The sequence below is a fragment of the Capricornis sumatraensis genome, chromosome 12 (genome assembly GCF_032405125.1).
Source record: "Capricornis sumatraensis isolate serow.1 chromosome 12, serow.2, whole genome shotgun sequence".
Taxonomy (NCBI): domain Eukaryota; kingdom Metazoa; phylum Chordata; class Mammalia; order Artiodactyla; family Bovidae; genus Capricornis; species Capricornis sumatraensis.
The window spans coordinates 80,588,924-80,609,266 of record NC_091080.1 but is presented as its reverse complement, the minus strand read 5'-3'; the positions used below and the strand labels follow the sequence as shown (position 1 = coordinate 80,609,266).

The 20,343-nt window shown below is 39.7% G+C and overlaps 1 protein-coding gene across 2 annotated transcripts in view; it reads left to right on the top strand.

Annotated features, from left to right (window-relative positions):
• Nucleotides 1-20,343, top strand: part of LOC138088939 (ATP-binding cassette sub-family C member 4-like) — a 157,757-nt gene that overhangs the window by 117,486 nt on the left and 19,928 nt on the right. For both annotated transcript variants that reach the window (XM_068984192.1, XM_068984190.1), the window contains 2 exons: nt 7,074-7,229; nt 18,501-18,590. In XM_068984192.1, the coding sequence (XP_068840293.1) occupies nt 7,074-7,229; nt 18,501-18,590 (246 nt within the window). The remainder of the gene's footprint in view (nt 1-7,073; nt 7,230-18,500; nt 18,591-20,343) is intronic.

Sequence of the window (20,343 nt, the reverse complement as noted above, 5' to 3'; positions counted from 1 at the left end):
TATGATGCAAAAAAAAAATTATCGAGCTTGGTTGCACACCATGTGAATGTACTGAACATTAAACCATCCACTTAGAAATGGTCAAGTAGTTAAATTTTATGTTACGTGAACTTTATCATAATTAAAATGTAAGATAGCATCTGTGTCGTGCTTTGTAATTTGAGGTCTGTATCTCACGGTACCTTGAGGCTTTTTAAAATCAAGGAGCATCTTATTTTCATGTTTGTTCCCTAGAAAGTGGCATTCTGCAGGGCTTAGAGAGGGTGTTGAGGAACTGCTGTCTGCAAGGGCGAGTAACACACAGGAGTGAGCAGCCAGTAGCCAGAACATACACACAAGACAACTGCATGAACAAATGAAAACACTGTTCTTTAACTCTTTGGCCACAACCCCCAGTGGGCTATAGCTGTAATTTAATGAATGATACACTTGTAACATGAAAATACATATTCAATTTATTGCCAAAAGGATACCCAGGGAGCAGCTTCAGTTAGTTGCAGCACTAAAGGTGACTCGTAATTATTTCGAGTTCCATCGCAGTTCAGGAAGAGGCTGAGGACTGTTCTGTTGGGAAAACATTAACCACAGCTCTTGATAGAATCCTGTCCCTGAGAGCACTGTAGGTGATGTTAGCTTACTCTCAGACAGTGTCTGTCAGATTTCCTGTTGTAAATGTGATTCTGTTAACTTGCACTTGTCTTAATTTTCCCCAAAGCCATAAAATAGGAATTATTTAAGAAACTCTGCAGTACAACTTATGAACATAATAGATTCTATTCTTCCTTCTTAAAAACTGCAAATCATAGGACTATTGAGATTCCAAAATATTTGAGGGCAAATTGAATTTGGAAACTAAATTAATGACTGTGGTAGCTTGACTTTTGATCTCTGACTTGGTCTATTCCCCATACCATAGATCAGTTCAGTCACTCAGTTGTGTCCAACTCTGTGACCCCATGGACTGCAGCACCAGGCCTCCCTGTCCATTACCAACTCCTGGAGCTTGCTCAAACTCATATCCTTCAAGCTGGTGATGGCATCAAACCATCTCATCCTCTGTCATCCCCCTCTGCCCTAACAACGTTAGCTTCATTTCTGTGTTTGGAGATAATACCCATGCAGCATGTTCAGGAAGTGATTGTACTCCACCTGTGAACATCCCAGGTTCCCTCTCCTGCTAACCTGTCCCACCGCATCACTCTGGGTCCCCCTGTGGTGCTGGGTTTGTTTGTAAGAGGCTGCTGCGGGGGATGTGGGAGTGAGCCTGCCCAGCCAAAATGGGGCTTTATTCTCTTTCCATTGTTTCCTCTGCTGTCCTGATTCCTGAAAGTTAGAGTCAATAGGAGAATGTAGTAGGTACTACATAGAATTCTAATTCATGGAAGAAATAGCAAGTAAAACTAAATGAGGTAAATAGCACCTTAATTTTCCTGGTTAGATTCTGAACACAGGTTGCAATTTTCATTTAGATGGTTTTGTGGTTGATTTAATGATTTTAGAGTTCTGGGACATTTTAAAGCATTTATCCAGCTCTCAGAATAGATTGGTTTTGGTTTGTTATTTTTTTCTTGCTCAGAGCTCTTACTTCTATAATACACTTTTAGAGATGCTTACTAGACCTTGCTGTAATGTGCAAAAATATTAGTATCCTACATTTTCTCCTTTTTTACATAGTATCTCCTCAGCAACCCCTCTCTTCACTCCAGATTGTCCCACTTCCCTTACCTGCTTTCTAATTCCTTGTGACTCAGACTGTGGTATCAGGGCCAGCAGCTCCTACATCTCCTGGAGCTTTCTAGAAATGCAGAGTCTCAGGCCTATCCAGACCTCTTTACTCATTTGAACAAGACCTTCTGGTAAATTCCTTTCTCTCCCATAGGCGTTTCTTATGAGTGATAACCTGTGATTTCTATTAAACATCCCTTGACAGGTTGAAGTTGAGCTCAGGAGTTACCCAAGTCCCTGTTATGACTGAGCATGAGGCTCTAGAAAGTTCTGTGCCACTTCCCCTATAGATTTACTTACTTTCATATTCTGCAAATTGCGCTTATGCTTTATAATTCAACTCTGTGTGATTCCACTGCATTTCTTTGCATCCTCTTGGTGGAATCTCGTCTTCATCACGGGCAGTTTTCATCCTGCTCCTACCTTCTCCACACCAGCTTCCTACAGGGACTGGAGGGATTTCCCACAGGCTCAGCCCTGCCTGGACCTGGAGTCAGAGACAGCCTCGGGCAGCAGTGTATGTGCGGCTCTTTCACCACCTGATGGGATAAAGACTGAGTCTCGTTCCCCAAGCAGGGCAGGAGGTCTGTTTGGTTTGTCTCCTGGGGAACCATTGCCCCACTTAGCTGCAGGTTTCTCTTCCAGCCCACCTGGGGTGCTGGTTCTTCCTGCTGACAGCCAGCCCACCTGACTCCAAGTACTCTCTCTGCTCAGTGATGTCATCCCTCTTGTCCCACTCACCGTGTTGTATGTACCCATGTCCACATCACGCTTCACCTCTCTGGCCACAGGATCTCTATGGTAGGCCTGTTCCTTTAACTGCAGCTACACCTCTCTCCACTTTCTCTGTTCTAGCTACACAGAGACATGATAAGATACCAGGCCGTCTAGGTTTAAGGAGTTCATCAGCAGAATGAAAAAGAGGCTGACAGATGTGGGTTTGAGTCTCATCCTATGACTTAATGGACTCTAAAATTTCAGGCAGACTAATTAAGCCTCAGTCTTCTTTTGGAAAAATGGAATTGATAGGACCTAACCTGTAGGCTTGTTGTATGATGTAAACAAGATAAGACATGTAAAGCACCCAGCACATGGGTCAGAGTAAATGCTTGACCAATGATGGTTGTAGTTTTTAAACTGTATAAAATGACCATAACCACTTACACGGTGGAAGTTGTTGTCTGTCCCATGAGAATGAGGTGTTGGCCATTCGAAGTTTTATTTATGGCTATAGGATCCATCTACCATGTTTACTTTTGTCCAACTTATCATATGTCTAAATAATATGGTGATAGATTTTCCATAAATTCTCTGGCCTGATTAAAAATCTCAGCTTTTTGCAGAAGCTTCTTTGTCTCAGGGCTCCACAGGGAATAAAAATCAGAAAAAGTCAAATCCAATACAGATCCTGCTGTCGATATATACGGGCCAGTTGAAGAAACAAGAAAATAGGTATATTAGTTTTGTAAGCTAGAAGGTGGTCAGAATTTTTATGGAAATTTAGGGAAAGATAATATAACATCTGTTAGTATTGGGATAAGCACACATAGGCGACAGGGAGAGAATTTCTGCAGAATTAGGCACGTGAGACAGACTTAGTGATGTGTGGTCAGGGCTTCAGCAGGTGGAAATGCATGTGAAAGGCATTCTGGGAGGTGAGACCAACATGAGCAAAGGCACGATGCCCTGATCCAGTGAGTGAAGAACTAGGCACCTGCAGAGCATTCAGGGAAAAGAACTACCAGGTGTGTAACACACATTTTCATATCCAACCCTCACAACTACCTAGTGACCCCAAGGAAGCTGACTCATGTACATGAAGGATGGAGAGGTCAGTGGGGATAGTTTTGTAGAAGAGATGTCCTGGGGTGGAGTGACACAGAGCCAACCTTTGGGGGTTTAATCTGAGAAGTGAGAGCACGTAGACCTGAGTGGGTAAGTGCAGGGGACAGGGAGTCAGGAGCTATTGTGTTTCCAGTAAGACGTCCTGGGAAATAGACTCCACTTTTTGGAATCAAACTGATGTCAATTAAAACAAAACTACAACATCCAGGTTTATGAATGTGCAGGGAAACAGGCGGAAGTTGAAAATGGTATCATTTTTCTGGAGGTGGGCAATACTTAACAGCTTTCTCTTAAAATGTATGTACCTTATTCTCAGCGATTACACATGTGAGAATTTATCTGAAGGAAGGAATTAAGGTTATTTGCAAAGATTGAGCTTCAAGAATATTTGACACAGAGTTATTTATGATAGCAAAATATTGGAGATAGTCTGAATATCTACCAGTAGGAGTTTGTTAAATAAATGATCACATATTCTGTAATATTATATACCCATTTAAAACAAATATTTTTATGAAATTCTAAATGAAGATACATTATAACAGTATGTTCATACTAATCATATTTTGTTTAAATATGTAAATTTGTATCTTTAAGAACATATAACACAAGTCTGGAAAATCAGAACATCAACATCTTAATATTGGTTTTATCAGACTTCTAGGGTATATCTAGTCTTTATTTACTGTTCAAATTCATTTGCACTGATTATGGTTAAGAAAAGAGTTTGTATTATTTTGTTTTTTAAACGATAATGCATCCTGACACCCAGGTGGTGAATGTGGACCTTAAAGTGAGGGATCGAGCCATGAAACACTGCAAGAGTAGAGTCGTCAGGGCTTGGCAGCATGCTGGACTCAGGGAAAGCTGGAAGGAAGGTGGACAGTTATGCCTATGAGCCTGGGAAAGAAGTAGAGTGGGGAAGTCAGAGGACATGGCTGTTTTATGTGGGGCATCAGATGTTGATCTTGTCAAGTTTGATGTGTGAAGAGAGATCCAGGAGCAAGTATCTAACAAGTTGGTGTGGTCATCAGAGATGAACCCTGGCCTGGTTCCCTGCACATTCACAAACCTGGGATTTATAGCTTCATTTTATTGGACATCAGTTTAATTTCAAAAAGTAGTATCATTTTCCCATGACATCTTGCTGAAGACACAACAGCTCCTAACTTCTTGTCTTACACTTCCCTGTCTGATCCAAGTGGTAAGAAAAACAGAAAGGAGCTGTTGCAAAGCAGCTAAAATGAGATTTTTTCCAAGTGTCTTTGGTGTTAGGAATGTAAACTTACTGATACTGGTGACATTTTCCGTGTGGAATTGGTAAAACCCATTGGTGACCCAGATAAGACATTCAGACTATATTAATAGGTTTAATGATTTAACTGTAGAAATAGCCAGAGCCAGGTTTGTGTGTGTATGTGTCTGTGTGTTTTTTCTTTGAGTTGCCTTTTTTGGAGGGGATGTGTGGCCACATAGTATGTGGGATCTTAGTTCCCTACCAGGGATAGAACCCGTGTCCCCTGCAGTGGAAGCTCAGAATCTTAACCACTGGACTGCCCATGAAGTCCCTTGTTTCTTATTATTCTCCTCACTGGAGTTCGGAGCTCACAATCCTGTGGTCATGAACAGCCCTCAATGCCCCTACATATCTCAGCCCATTTATGCAAAGTCTACAAATGTTCCCATTTGCACAGATGGATCAGTGTCAGTAGAGCTCATAACATGGGAACATACACACATTCTCATGGATACAGTTGTCACCTGTGTCTTAACGTATGTTGATTTATGTATGAGAACACCCAGACAGACAGACACATATATTTATTGTGTTTCACAGATAATGCTGCTTCTTTTTCTTTTTTTTTTTAACAAACTGAACATTTATGACAACTCATTGTTGAACAAGTACATTGGCACCATTTTCCCTACAGTATTTGCTAACTTCATGCCTCTGTCAACTTTTGGTAATTCTCACAATATTTCAAGCCATTTTATTATTATTAAATTTGTTTTTCTGATCTGTGATCAGTGTTTTTTAGTGTTACTACCCAATAAAGGCTTAGATGGTGGTTAGCATTCTTTTAGCAATCAGTATTTGAAAATTAAGGTATGAATATTGTTTTTCATACATAATGCTATTGTGCACTAAGTAAACTACAACATAGTATAAACATAATTTTTTACAAAATAATTTTATTTATTTCTCTTTGGCTGGGCTGGGTCTTCATTGCTGCTCTGGTTTTTCCTCTGGTTGGAATGAATGAGGGGTCACTAGTTGCAGTGAGCAGCTCTCTAGTTGCAGGGCCCAGGTTTCTCACTGTGGTGGCTTCTCTTGTTGTGGCTCCCGGGTCTAGGGCGTGTGGGCTTCAGTAGGTGTGGTGCACTGGCTTAGTTGCTCTGTAGCTGTGGGATCTTCCTGGATTAGAGATTGAACCCATGTCTACTGCATTGATACATGTTAGTTGCTTAGTCGTGTCCAACTCCATTGTGACCTCACGGATTGTAGCCTGCCAGGCTCCTCTGTCCATGGAATTCTCTGGAGTGAGTTGCTATTTCCTTTTCTGGGAGATCTGCCCGACGCAGGGATCAAACCTGAGTCTCCTACATTGACAGGTGCGTTCTTTACAGTTGAGCCATCAGAAAAGCCTCCATCTTATCGTTAGCGCACTGAATTTCTCTCTGCTTTGGTTTTAATGACTAGACTGACACTTGACATGTATCTTTCCAAGGTGCAATTGCAAGTATTAATTTGTTTATAAAATACCTTTTGAACTGCTCCAGTGCAAGGTGCCATATAAGTAGCAAATGTTGTGTTGATGTTGACTCATTATGTGCATTTTGTCTACTGTCCTCTGCCTTATAAGACACTGAGATCTGCATTTTATAATTTTAAGATATTTTCTTTCAAGATAGAATATATTAAGATATTTAATATTGGGAATTTTTTAGTTTTTCTACCAAAGAATAATTCCGCTTAAATAATTAGGCCCTTGAAAAAGTGAATACTTTTTTTTATGTATAATACTTCTAACTTTACTTGTTGATATCTCCATAAAATTAGTCACATAATTCTCCAGGTCAAATTACTCAGGCTGTAGGAATAAAGCTAATTTAAAGGCTGACTTCTTATGGACCACTTAGGAGATCGCTGGCCTTCCACTGCCAGTAGATTGTCATTTTTAACTCTTCTTGGGACTAGGGGGCTCTCAACCAGGGGACAGTTGTCAGTGTCTGAAATATTTGGTTGCCACAGTTTACTTAGGGAGTGCTACTGGTATCTAGTGGGTTGAGTTCAAGGCTACTGCTAAGCATCCTACAATACACAGGACAAGCCCTCTTCCCCCAAGAATGAAATCTGGCTCATAATGTCAACAGTGCCGTGACTGAGAAACTTATAGACTACTCTTTATATAGAACTTTTAAAATTCATCATCAATAACCAGCATTTCTCCCAGGTTTGTTGCATTTTGTTAATTCTTACTCTCTCCTGGATCTCTTTACAGCTTGGCATTGTAGGAAGAACAGGGGCTGGAAAAAGTTCCCTCATTGCTGCCCTTTTTAGATTGTCAGAACCTGAAGGTGCTGTTCTGATTGATGGAATCTGGATAAGTGATATTGGACTTCATGATTTAAGGAAGAAAATATCAGTTGCACTTCAGGTATGCACTCACATGTTCTTTTCATAAGCCACCTGTTCACTTATTTTTTATTTTTATATTTTTCAAATTAAACTAAAGGGTTAATCCTTTGTACCCCTAGTAGAGCATATTTTTAGCAGCAGGTATTTTCAGCAGATACTTTCATCATATACTAGGTTTTGTTTCTTTATTTGTTAGTTTTGTGTGCATGTGATTTAATACTTTACTGAGATGGATTTCTGGACTCAGACTTCCTCAGGTTCCACAATTTTATCCACTGATAACCAAATAATTCTGAGAACAAAAGAGTAAATTGTTTGTTTAGCGCTGGAGAGGTTCCTATAGGGAAATGCGAATTTTAAGTGTCTTCCAGATAGAGCTTTGCTGTAGGAAATGAGGACATCCTTTCAAAGGTGATTATGTCCCTGGAGGGTGTTCTGTGAAACTGTGGGGCTTTGAGAATTGGAGAGTGTATGGATGCTATGCAGAGACTTTGACAAATCAGCCATTAATATAATAATTTTCTCCAGGCAGTCAGTACAGAATAGTGAGGAAGAGAAAGGGACTTGGAATTCCACCTCTGTGCTCCTCAGTTTTCTGCCTTATAAAGCAGCTAACAATACCAACCCTTCGAGCTGTTCTGATGGCAAAATAGGTCAGTGCATGGTGTAGAGTGCTTCACCCTGAGACCCAATGTGTGGCTGCTGTGATGGTGCAGCACTGAATTGACTGTCTCTCCCTCAGCTCTGATTCTGTTTTCTTTTCTTCTGCTTCTTAAAGAAGTATGACTTTCAGAGAGTGTGTTGGAAATTTAATTATGTGCACAGTAGAAGCTCCTGTCTTTCCTTGTGATTTACCCACTCAACATACTTTAGTGAATATTTACTGAGCAATTACCATCCTCCAGGTATATTGTTGTTGTTCAGTTGCCCAGTTGTGTCTGACTTTTCGTGACCCCATGGACCTCACCATCTCCCAGAGTTTGCCCAAGTTCACGTCCATTTCGTATGGTGATGCCATCCAGCCATCTCACCCTCTGTTGCCCTCTTCTTATTCTGCTTTCAGTCTTTCCCAGCATCAGGGTTTTTGCCAATAAGTCAGCTGTTTGCATCAGGTGGCCAAAGTATTGGAGTTCAGCTTCAGCATCAGTCCTTCCAGTGAGTATTCAGGGGTGATTTCCTCTAAGATTGACTGGTTTGAACTCGTTGCAGTCCAAAAGACTCTCAAGAGTCTTCTCCAGCACCACAGTTGGAAAGCATCAATTCTTTGGTGCTCTCCTTTCTTTATGGTACAACTCTTGACAACCATACATCACCACTGGAAAGACCATAACTTTGACTAGACAGACCTTTGTCGGCAAAGTGACATCTTTGCTTTTTAACACTCTGTCCAGATTTGTCATAGCTTTCTTGCCAAGAAGCAGCCTCTTCTAGTTTCATGGCTGCAGTCACCATCCACAGTGACTTTAGAGCTTAAGAGGAGGAAATCTGTCCCTGCTTCCACCTTTTCCCTTCTATAGGCCATGAAGTGATGGGGCTGGAAGTCGTGATCTTAGTTTTATTAATATTTAGTTTTAAGCTGGCCTTGTCACTCTTTCCCTTCGCCCTCATCAAGAGGTTTTTTAGTTCCTCTTCTCTTTCTGCCATTAGAGTGGTATCATCCAAACATCTGAAGTTATTGATGTTTCTCCTGCCAGTCTTGATTCCAGCTGAAACTCATCCATCCTGGCATTTCTCATGATGTTCTCAGCATATAAGTTAAATAAACAGGGTGACAATAAACAGCCTTGTACTCCTTTCTCAATCCTGAACCCGTCAGTTGTTCCATGCAGAGTTCTAACTGTTGCCTCTCGACCTGCATACAGGTTTCTTAAGAGACAAGTAAGATGGCCTGGTATTCCCATCTCTTTAAGAGTTTTCCACAGTTTGTTATGATCACACAGTCAAAGGTTTTAGTATAGTCAGTGAAACAGAGGTAGATGTTTTTCTGGAATTCCTTTGCTTTCTCAATGATCCAGCGAATGTTGGCAATTTGATCTCTGGTTCCTTTGCCTTTTCTAAGCCCAGCTTGGACATCTCGAAGTTCTTGGTTCATGTAACACTGCAGCCCAGCATGAAGAATTTTGAGCATAACCTTATTAGCGTGGAAGATGAGTGCAATTGTCCAGTACTTTGAATATTCTTTAGTACTCCCCTTCTTGGGAACTGGGATGAGAATTGACTTTTTGCCAGTCCTGTGGCCACTGCTGGGTTTTCCAAATGTGCTGACATACTGAGTGCAGCACTTTGATAGCATGATCTTTTAGGATTTTAATAGTTCTACTGGAATTCCCTTGCCTCCACTAGCTTTGTTTGTGCATGCCAAGTCGCTTCAGTCATGTCTGACCCTCTGCAGATCCTATGGACCGTAGCCCACCAGGCTACAGTCCATGGGATTCTCCAGGCAAGAATTCTGGAGTGGGTTGCCATGCCCTCCTCCAGGGGATCCTCCCGATCCAGGGATCAAACCCATGTCCCTTATGTCTCCTGCATTGGCAGGTGGATTCTTTACCACTAGCACTACCTGGGAAGCCCAGCTTTGTTCATAGTGATGCCTTCTAAAGCCCACTTGACTTCACACTCCAGAATGTCTGGCTCTGGGAGAGTGACCACAGCATGGTGATTATCCGTGTTATTAAGGTCCTTTTTGTACAGTTCTCCTGTGTGTTCTTTTCATTTCTTCTTGATCTCTTCTGCTTCAGTTAGGCCTTCACCATTTCTGTCCTTGATTGTGTCCAGGTATATAGCCAAGGGCAATGTAGGCCAGGTGTCCTGATCTTCCATCCTGCCCTCTGTTTTGACAGCCTTGCTGTTTTTCTCTTTTCTTAATTTTGATATTTTATTTTTATACTCCATAATCATCTGCCTATCAAACAAAGCTCAGAAAAACACCCTCTTGAGATGGGAAACAGAGAAGAGATGAGACACAAAGAGCCAGGCAAATGTGCTTCCTGGAATGTGGGTGCAACATGCCCTGAAATACCTGTTTATTAGGAAGCATTTCAGCATGGCACCCAAAGGGAAGGAGAACATGGGCTTGGGTCTTATGACTGAGTACAGCTGTTGCTACCTACCGGTGGCCTCTAAAATACCTGGAATTACACTAAGTACTCTTGTTTTTTTCTAATTAATTTTTTTTAATTGAAGGATAATTGCTTTGCAATCGTTTTGGTTTCTGCCATATATCAACATGGATCAGCCATAGGTATACATATGTCCCTCCCTCTTGAACCTCTTTCCTACCTCCCACCTCATACCACCCCTCTGGGTTATCACAGAGCACTGAATTTGAGCTCCTTGCATCATACAGCAAATTTCCACTGACTATATGATTTTACATATGGTAACGTGTATGTCTAAGTACTTTTGAAACCAAGATATAGCTTTACAGACTACAGTGAAATGCCTCCTAACACCCCTTAAGACATCTATCAGAAAAGAAAAATGAAAGGGAGAAAGAAAGAAAATGGGTTGGCAGTATTGGCAAGAATGTAGAAAAATTAGAATCCTTGTTTGCTGTTGGTAGGAATATAAGATATTGCAACCACTGTGGAAAACAAGTTGGTCATTTCTTGAAAAAGTTAAAGATAGAATTATCATGTCATCTAGCAATTCTGCTTTGGAGTATAAACCCAAAAGAATTGAAAGAAAGATCTTAAAGTGATACCTGTACATGCATGTTCATAGCAGCATCATTCTCAGTAGCAAAAAGGAGGAGGCACCCAAAAGTCCATTGACAGATGAATCGATAAATAAAATGTAGTGCATATGTGTATACAATGGAATGTTATTCAGCCTTAGAAACGAAGGAAATTCTGACTTGTGCTACACACAGATGAACCTTGAGGAAATTAAGTGAAATAAGCCAGTCACAAAGGACAAACACAGTATGATTCTACTAATATAAGGTACCTAGAGTACTAAATTCATGGAGACAGGAAGTCAAATGGTGGGTACCAGGAGCTGCTGGGAGTGGAGCATTGTTGTTTAATGGGTACAGAGTTTCAATTCTGAAAGATGAAAGGGGTTCTGTGGCTGGATGTTGGTGATTGCTGTACAACAGTGTAAATATATTTATTACCACTAAACTGTGCACTTACAGGTGGTCAAGCTAGTAAAGTTAATGTGCATTTTACCACATTTAAAAATTTTTTTCAAAGGTATCCCTTTCAGGAAAAATGGAAAGAGCTTTTTAGCACATTCAGTCTCCATATTTAAAGGTTCCCTCTGGCTATTAGATTCATGACTTGTAGTTACAGTAGAAAATAAATGAGTTTAGATTTCCAAGGTTTTTTTTTTTTTTTTTTAGTTTAGTTTTTTTTTTTAATTTTAAAATCTTTAATTCTTATATGTTTAAATGATACTCATCTCTTAAATGGCCAAGTGAGATTAGTTAGTAGAAATAAAGGTCGTGTCTATAAAGTCCTTTCATTTCCTTTGATGCAAAGCTTTATAAACATGCCCTGCCTTATTTTTAAAGCTTCTTAATTCAAAAAAGTTGTATGCTTGTGTACATAAAATAGCTCAATAAATAAATAAATAACATTAGAAGATCCTTGGCTCTGCCAATAATTTTGGAAGCACATCTGAGCAAAGACTAAACATGACTTTGCATCAACATGGTTCTGTTCTGTTCTGTTGATTTCTACCCTTCCTTTGAGCATGTTCAATGTACGCACTCCAGAGAGCATCCTTACAAAATAGTGCCAAGCTTTGTATATATGTAGGTTCCTCTCTATATGCCTTTGTCTCTAAAGTACAATATTGGTTGATAAAAGAGGGAGTATATGTAGAGAAATTGCAATGTGCATAGTTCCCAGGAAATCATTCCAGAGGCAGCCAGGGATAGAATGTTTGTGTAGACCAAGTGTCAATGGGACCCACAGATTTATTCTTGCTTTGCCTCAGAGGGCCGTGGGGCCTTGATGACATCACTCAGCTTCCAGACTTCAGGGTCCTCATCTTTAAACCAGGTCTGGGAATCATTGCCACACAGATGTGTTGTGAAGATGTATCTGGGCTTCCCAAGTGGTGCTAGTGGTACAGGACCTGCCTGCCAATGCAGGAGACATAAGAGATGCAGGTTCAATCCCTGGGTCAGAAAGGTCTGCTGGAAGAGGGCACAGCAACTCACTCCAGTATTCTTGACTGGAAGATCCCCTGGACAGATGAGCCTGGTGGGCTATGAATCCATGGGGTTGCAAGGAGTCTGACATGACTGAAGCGACTTAGCACACACAACTGGGTGAGATAAGGTTTGTGCCCATGTCTGGTTCTTGGGAATGCTCAGTCATCAGGATCTGTTGTTATTCTTAATGATTGGGTTACTGGCCTTTGAATATTATTTCTGCTTAAGTAAAAAGAGTAATACTTTCCGGAATGACTTTACTCTTTAATTTCTCTGATGTGTTCATGGTGCTTGGTGACTTTCTTTATATTTATTGTTTACAATATAAATGGAATTGTTTGTATAAATATAAATGGTAGAGCAAAGAAACAAAAATCAAAAAAACACAATAAGAATTTGTGGGAAGGCCTAACAGAGAAATGTATCTAACGTTTCCACCAAAAGCGAGAAGAGAGAATGACACTTTCTTGTACTTTGATTTCATGTTCCCCTCCCAGCAGCTTCTTTCCTGACCACCACCTTGTACACATTGTTACTTACCAGTCCTCCACCAAGACCTCTGGCCTTCTTTCTCAGCCCTCCCACACTCTTGGCTATTTTCTCCCTCTGCTTGAGGATATAGAATTGTAGCTCTCATTTCTGCTCCTCTGTGCTTATTACAGTCCCTGACAAGTACTTATAAGAATTCCTAACATTTGTGGAATCATTAACATGTTTTAACCCCTTATCCTATCATTTCCTGCTTAATCCTCACAATTCTGTAGTTATCCTTACCTAACAGATTTAAAAACTGAAGCCCGGGGGGCTTGTCCCACTTATCAAGTAAGCAGCAGAGCCAGGAGTCAGATTTTGTGTGTGTCTGATTATTTTTTCACAGCGTTTCAATTGTATAGCAAAATAGTAGTATGTGTTTCTTAAGCACAGATTTTTAACTTACCCTTCTCCTCTTCTCTCCTCTTTTGTAACCATTAGTTTGTTTTCTATGTTTGTGAATCTGTTTCTGTGCTGTAGATAAGTTCATTTCTATCAATTTTTAAGATTCCGCATAGAGGTGATCACATATGATATTTGCCTTTTTCTGCCTGACTTATTTTACTTAGTCTCATAATCTCTAGATTCATCCATGTTGCTGCAAATGGCATTATTTAATTCTTTTTATGGCTGAATAATATTCCTGTGTGTGTGTGTGTATATACATCACATCTTTATCCATTTATCTGTCCATGGACATACCTTGGCTATTATAAATAGAAAAGTTGTGAAAACTGGGGTGCATGTCTCTTTTTGAATTAGGGTTTTGATGTTTTCCAGATATTTGCTGAGGAGGGCAATTGCTGGATCACACAGTAACTCTTTTTCAGTTCCTTAAGGAACCTCCATATTGTTTTCCATAACAGCTGTACCAATTTACATTCCCACCAACAGTGTGGGAAGGTCCCCTTTCCTCCACACCCTCTCCAGCATTTATTATTTGTAGATGTTAAATGATGGTCATTCTAACCAGTGTGAGGTGATACATCATTGTAGTTTTGATCTGCATTTCTCTAATAATTAGTGACTATAAAGAAAACTCAGCATAGAAGAACTGATGCTTTTGAACTGTGATGTTCAAGAATACTCTTAACTGATGCTGAAGCTGAAGTTCCAATACTTTGGCCTCCTGATGCGAAGAACTGACTCCTTAGAAAAGACCCTGATGTTGGGAAATATTGAAGGCGGGAGGAGAAGGAGACATCAGAGGATGAGATAGTTGGATGGCATCACCAACTCGATGGACATGAGTTTGAACAAGCTCTATGAGCTGGTGATGGATAAGGAAGCCTGGCGTGCTGCAGTTCATGGGGTTGCAAAGAGTTGGACATGACTGAGCGACTCAACTGAATAATTATGGGTATCTTTTCATGGGTCTGTTGACCATCTGTATGTCTTTGGATAAATGTCTATTTAAGTCTTCTTTGCATTTTTGATTAGGTTGTTTGTTTCTTTGATATTGAGCTGTATAAGCCATTGTTTATACAGATATTGACTGTATTTATATAGACTAGAAACAAATTATCAGAAAGAGAAATTAAGGAAACAATCCCATTGACATCACATCAGAGGAAAAAAACAAAACAAAACAAAACAAAACAGAATAAACCTACCTAAGGAGGTAAAAGGCCTGTATACAAAACCTGTAAGACACTGATGAAAGTAATTCAAGATGATACAAACAGATGAAAAGATAAACTGTATTCTTTGCTTGAAAGATTAAATATTGTTAAAAATAACCATACTACCCAAGACAATTTACAGAGTTAATGCAACCTCTGTCAAATTGCTAGTGGCATTTTTCACAAAACTAGAACAAAAAAAATTTTTTTAATTTGTATGGAAACAGAAAAGACTGCAAATAGCCAAAACAATCTTGAGAAAGAAGAACACAGCTGGAGGAATCACAGTCCCTGATTTTAGACTATATTACAAAGTTACAATAATGAAAATGTATGTTACTGTCACAGAAACCAGACAAATAGATTAATGGAACAGGATAGAAAACCCAGAAATAAACCTACACACTTATGGTCAGTTAATCTAAGACAAAAGAGTTAACAATATACAAGAAAGCACAGACAGTCTCTTCAATGCATAGTGTGGGGAAATCTGAATGACTGCATGTAGAAGAAATAATTAGAACATTCTCTAATACCATATAAAAAATAAAGTAAAAATGAATAAATGAGCAAAGACCTGTAAGACAAGGTACTTAGTAAGACAAGATCTTAGAGGAACACATAGGCAGAATACTCTTTGACATAAATCACAGCACTATTTTTTTTTTTGGATCTGATCCCTAAAGTAATGGAAGCAAAGCAAAAATAAACAAATGTGACCTGGTTAAACTTAAAAGTATAGCACGAAGGAAGCCATTAAAAAAAACCAAAAAGACAACCTATGGAAAAGAAGAACATATTTGCAAATGACGTGATCAGCAATGTATTAATTTCCAAAATATACTAATAGGGTTCAAAGTAAATTTAAAGAGATTCCCAACTCCAGAGGCTGAGAAGCGAACTACTCTGCCTGTATAAGACTTCAGGTGGCTGTTGACTGTGGTCCTTGATAGAATTGCTTCATATCATGATTTCATGTGCATGCATGCACACACACACACACACATGCACACACACATACACATACACAGAGGAACAAAAATGTCACAAAACAACATTCCTATTGCTCTGTGCTCTGATATTTTCTGTGATGCCAGTTCTATTCTACTTCATATAAAAGACAAAATGATGATCACTATGCACAAAATTAATTTCATAATCCACTGACTACATCTGAAGTTTGACAGACACCGTCCCTGCCTGTCCCCCTGTTGGGCTGGGCTCCTGGTCCATGTTAGCATCACATCAGGATGCTAACAGATTGCCACAGCAACCTTGCAAGGCTAACCCTAGTTTCCAGTAATGGAACTGTCTTGGAGAGATAAATAATTTACCCTGAGTCTAATAATTAATGAGAAATTGAATCAGAACTTAGAACTGTCTGACTCCAAATTTATTTTTTGTTTTCAATAAATGTTAGTTAAACTGAATGATGTTCTCATGAGATATTTTCCCCAAAACATAACAAAAGTTTAGTAAAGTCAGAAGATATGACTCCTCCTGTTTTGAGTCTCATTTGGAGAATACCAGTTTTGAAATGGTTTTTTCATTTATGTGTTATGGGCTAATAAGGGTCAGGAGAAGATATTCAAAATCTTACCCCTCCCCAGCCAAGAGCCCTTTGTCTTTACAGTGTCTTTTTGGCTCAGAGATGGAGAAAAGTCTGTTGGTTTGGTTACTCGAAATTAACTTGTCTAAGTGCAGAAGATGCACATCTCTCTTACCCTCAAGTGAGTAGCAAGCAGTGATGCTTGTGTGTCAACACCCTGACTTAAGTAACCTGGGAAGCTGAGAGCAGACTCTGCAGAAGGGGGAGTCCAGTACTGTTTCTTTGAGTTGCCCTACTCAGGTGAACCAGGCCCACATCATGTTCCCCGAATCCCTGTTATCTGTGATGCTGGGAACAGCAGCAAGTTTCTGGGGTCATCTCTCTCTCTCTCCCCCAGGCTTATCCCCATCACTGTTGGTCCTGCCATGAACAGGTCAGAACTGGGGGAAGTGTGATAGCAGCAAGGACCTGAGTAGGAACCAGAGACAGGGGAGTGGGGACATAGACCATCAGTCCTGGGGGGAACTTTAAAAGATGAATACTGTGTTCTTAAGAAGTACTCCTCAATTTGTGTTCAAAGTTTCAGGAAAAAGCAAAAATGAAAGGGTTCCTAAATAATTTCCTTAAATGCAACAGGGAGTTGAAGTGTATGCGTCTTTTGTGCTCAAGATCTGAAGTAGTTCAGTATATTCCCCAGGAAGAACGCCAGTTGAGATTACATTCAGGGAGTACCTGCTTACTTGAAAGGACCTGAATAATGGAGGGAAGATGGAAAAGAGAAGGGTGAGGAATATTGGGGACCAGCCTCCCCTCACCTCACCGGTTGTTTGTGTAAACTTCATACATACAGCTAAAAGATGAGAAACAGCCTGCACAGGGGACACTTAGGGTTGAAAATAACAAAGAGTAAAAAGTTTGTATAAAAATCTGGGCTACAATGATGGTTATTCTCCTGACAAGGAACTCTTACTATTGCTTAGATGGTTGTTAATCTTTGTTCCTAAATTCAAGAGTTTTAAGGGAAACTTTAAATTTGAGTCTCTGGATTTTTCAGTTCAATTCAATAATCATCTTGAAATGTTGTATGTCCAGTGATTTTCAGTGCTTTGTAGGCTTATCAGTCACTTAATCAGCTTTGTGCAAATGAAGCTCCCTACATAGTATATTTTTAATTTTGGACTTTCCTTAGGGATATATCTCTTTTGGTGGCACACTGTCCTGTGCCTTCTGCATTCATTTCTTGATCACTAGGTATGGGAGGCTCTCTGAGTGTCATTCTCCATCATGACTAAAGAAAACAAATATTTGTCTTCTTCATCTTTCTTCTCAGGCTTTTATGAAGTTAGGAGGAAAGTCCAGCCCCAAGGCCAGGCAGAATTTGAGGCTGGTGATTGTGAGCACTTCCAGGCACCTGTGGAAGCATCAGGTCTCCTCTTGTTCCCATACCTGTGCCTCCCCTTGCTCTGCCCCCTTCACTGAAAGAAGCCTGTTGGGCTCTTCTCTGCTGCCAGTATTCTTATGACCTGGCATACTAGAGCCTTCCAGAAGAAAATGTAAATTGTCTACATGAGCTTATGTACAAGATTCTCTCTCAAAACTCAGGAGGTGTGTTTCCAGTGTAATTTACGTGTGGCTCCTCCTGATGATGAATAGGAAAAGCTATTTAAACAGTTTTATGATGGCTCACATCACAGTGGGTTTCAGGTCCTTCTGGCCTTGAAGTTAGTAACGAGGTTCTGTGAGGCAGGTCATCCTGATGCACAGGTGAGAGAACGTGGGGACCAGCTGGTGCAGAATCAGAGGTGATCTCTCCATGGACAGAGGTGCCTCAGGCCCCAGGAGCTGACGTTCTCTTTGAACGTGCGGGGATGTTCCATTCATACCTGAGGAGAGATTCCAGATCCTAGAAGACAGTCTGACCAGTGGAGAAAATAGCCTAGTTTATTTTTCAGTGCCAAAGTATATTGAATGGTTTTGCTTTGAAGCACAAACCTCAACTAATCATGCAGTTGATATTTCCCAATCACACCAGGATTGACATTTAATTTATGTTGATCTTGCTGTAAACTTTCTCACATGATTATAATGTCAGTTTGTGTGTGTGTTTAAGCAGATATTATTACCAGAATGGCAACTTTTTTAAAAACATCAAATTTTCCTTTCTTCAGTTTTTTTTTTTCTTAAGATGAAAATACTTCTCAAACACTTTCTTCCTTTAGTGTTTAATAGTCCAGAGGATTTTTTGTGGCAAACTTTGTACAATGGAAAATTATTTTAGAGATACTAGTTTGTAAACATACATTTGAAACTTTAATATTAATAATTGCAGTGAATTTTGATATTTTGTATTTTCATTTTCTATAAGCATTGGTTTAAGATGAAAAGAGATTAAGTTACTAACATTCAATATTTTGCGGTATTCAGGAACCTGTTTTATTCACTGGAACAATGAGGAAAAATCTGGATCCCTTTAATGAGTATTTGGAGGAGGAACTGTGGGATGTCTTAGAAGAGGTAATTTATGTAATGTTATTAACTTGTTAGCATCAGTATCTGTGTGTGTACATTCATAGCATTGCAGGTAATTAAGGGAAGCTTGTCATTTTAACTGTTTACTTTCTAGGAGAACAGTGATGTGGTGGGTACACCTAAAATGTGTATATTGATAATGAAAACCAACAATATAATTCCCCTTGTTTTCATTTTAGCTTTTTCTATAGAACCCCAAGCAACTAGAATCATTATTTTGTCCTTAACAGAGCATTAAACTGACATTAAAACTGTGGGATCAAATTCTATGAGTGACCTGGTAAATTAATTACCGTAATTACCCTCCAATGTTCATTTTATTCCTCTGGCCTTAGGGGATATCTAAGTGAAGACACTAGTTTTCATTATTAACTGAAAGATAAACAAGATCATTCCGATAAAATGCTATGAAGTTTTATAAGAAAGTGTTTATAAAAGTAAATTATTTAGTTGGAATGTGATGATGATTACTTATTGGTGATTATATCATTTTAATGCTGCAGCATGAATGCAGGTAACCCTGGTGTTCTGGCTCAGATTTTACATGGATATGTTAATTTCTAGAGGTGCTCCTGTTATTTGTGTCATGTTTCCCCTTGCCCTACTTCACTGAATTTCCCTGCCCTTGCATGAAAAAAAATTTGACTATTAAGTTGCTGTTGGTTTGTATATTTCAATACTAATTATTTTGTATATTAGTCCTAGTTTTGCAAATTGATTCTACTGATGGCAGAAACTTTAGATTTCTAAACCATAGACAGACTTCTAGTCTCCCATGGGATCTAGCTCAGTCTTTTGATTTAAAAAAAGTAGCACTTGATAAAGTGAAAGTGAAGTCGCTCAGTTGTGTCCAACTCTTTGCGACCCCATGGACTGCAGCCTACCAGGCTCCTCTGTCCATGGGATTTTCCAGGCAAGAGCACTGGAGTGGGTTGCCATTTCCTTCTCCAGGGGATCTTCCCAACCCAGGGATTGAACCCGGGTCTCCCGTATGTAGACAGACACTTTACCGTCTGAACCAACAGGGAAGTCAGCACTTGATAAATAGGTGCTAAATGTTTGGTTGATTTCTTCATTTTAGAGAAATATGGCTTATTTCTTTAAAAAATTTTGTGTTACACAAATCCAGCATTGATAGTATCTCTGTTAGGGCACCAGTGTGTCTCATCACACAGGAAACCAAGATGCAGAAACCTGGGTGTCAGCAGCCTGTGCATCAGGAACCATATGGTTCAGTCCTTGCTGTGGGACAGCTCACATGTCCATTTCCCGGGGCCTTGTGTTAGGTGAACGGGCTGTCCCTTTGCTTCCTTTACTGCTGGCCCTGCTCTAGTAAAAGCTCTTCCCCATCCGTTGACTGCATTTCCCTGTCTCCTTCCAACCCTCACCAGCCTTCCTTTTGGAGAAGTAAGAAGGTCCCAAGAAATGTGGGAAGCACCTAACATCTATGTTAACCTCCTGTGAGAGGTGTTGATATCTACTAGATACACTAGACAGCAGGTTACTTTAAAAATGTTTATGATGATAGAAATAGGGTACCTTATAAGTTGTTTATTGTTTTTCAGTTTTGCTATATTCCATTATTTTCCCAACCTCAAAAATGATCTGAAGTGTTTCATATTGAGATGTATAGTTTTGATTAGTATTATTTGCTCCATTTTCCTTAAATTATAACTTTTATATACTTTCCACAGTTTACAGTGTGATATTGTGGTATTCTCAAGCCAGTTAATTATTA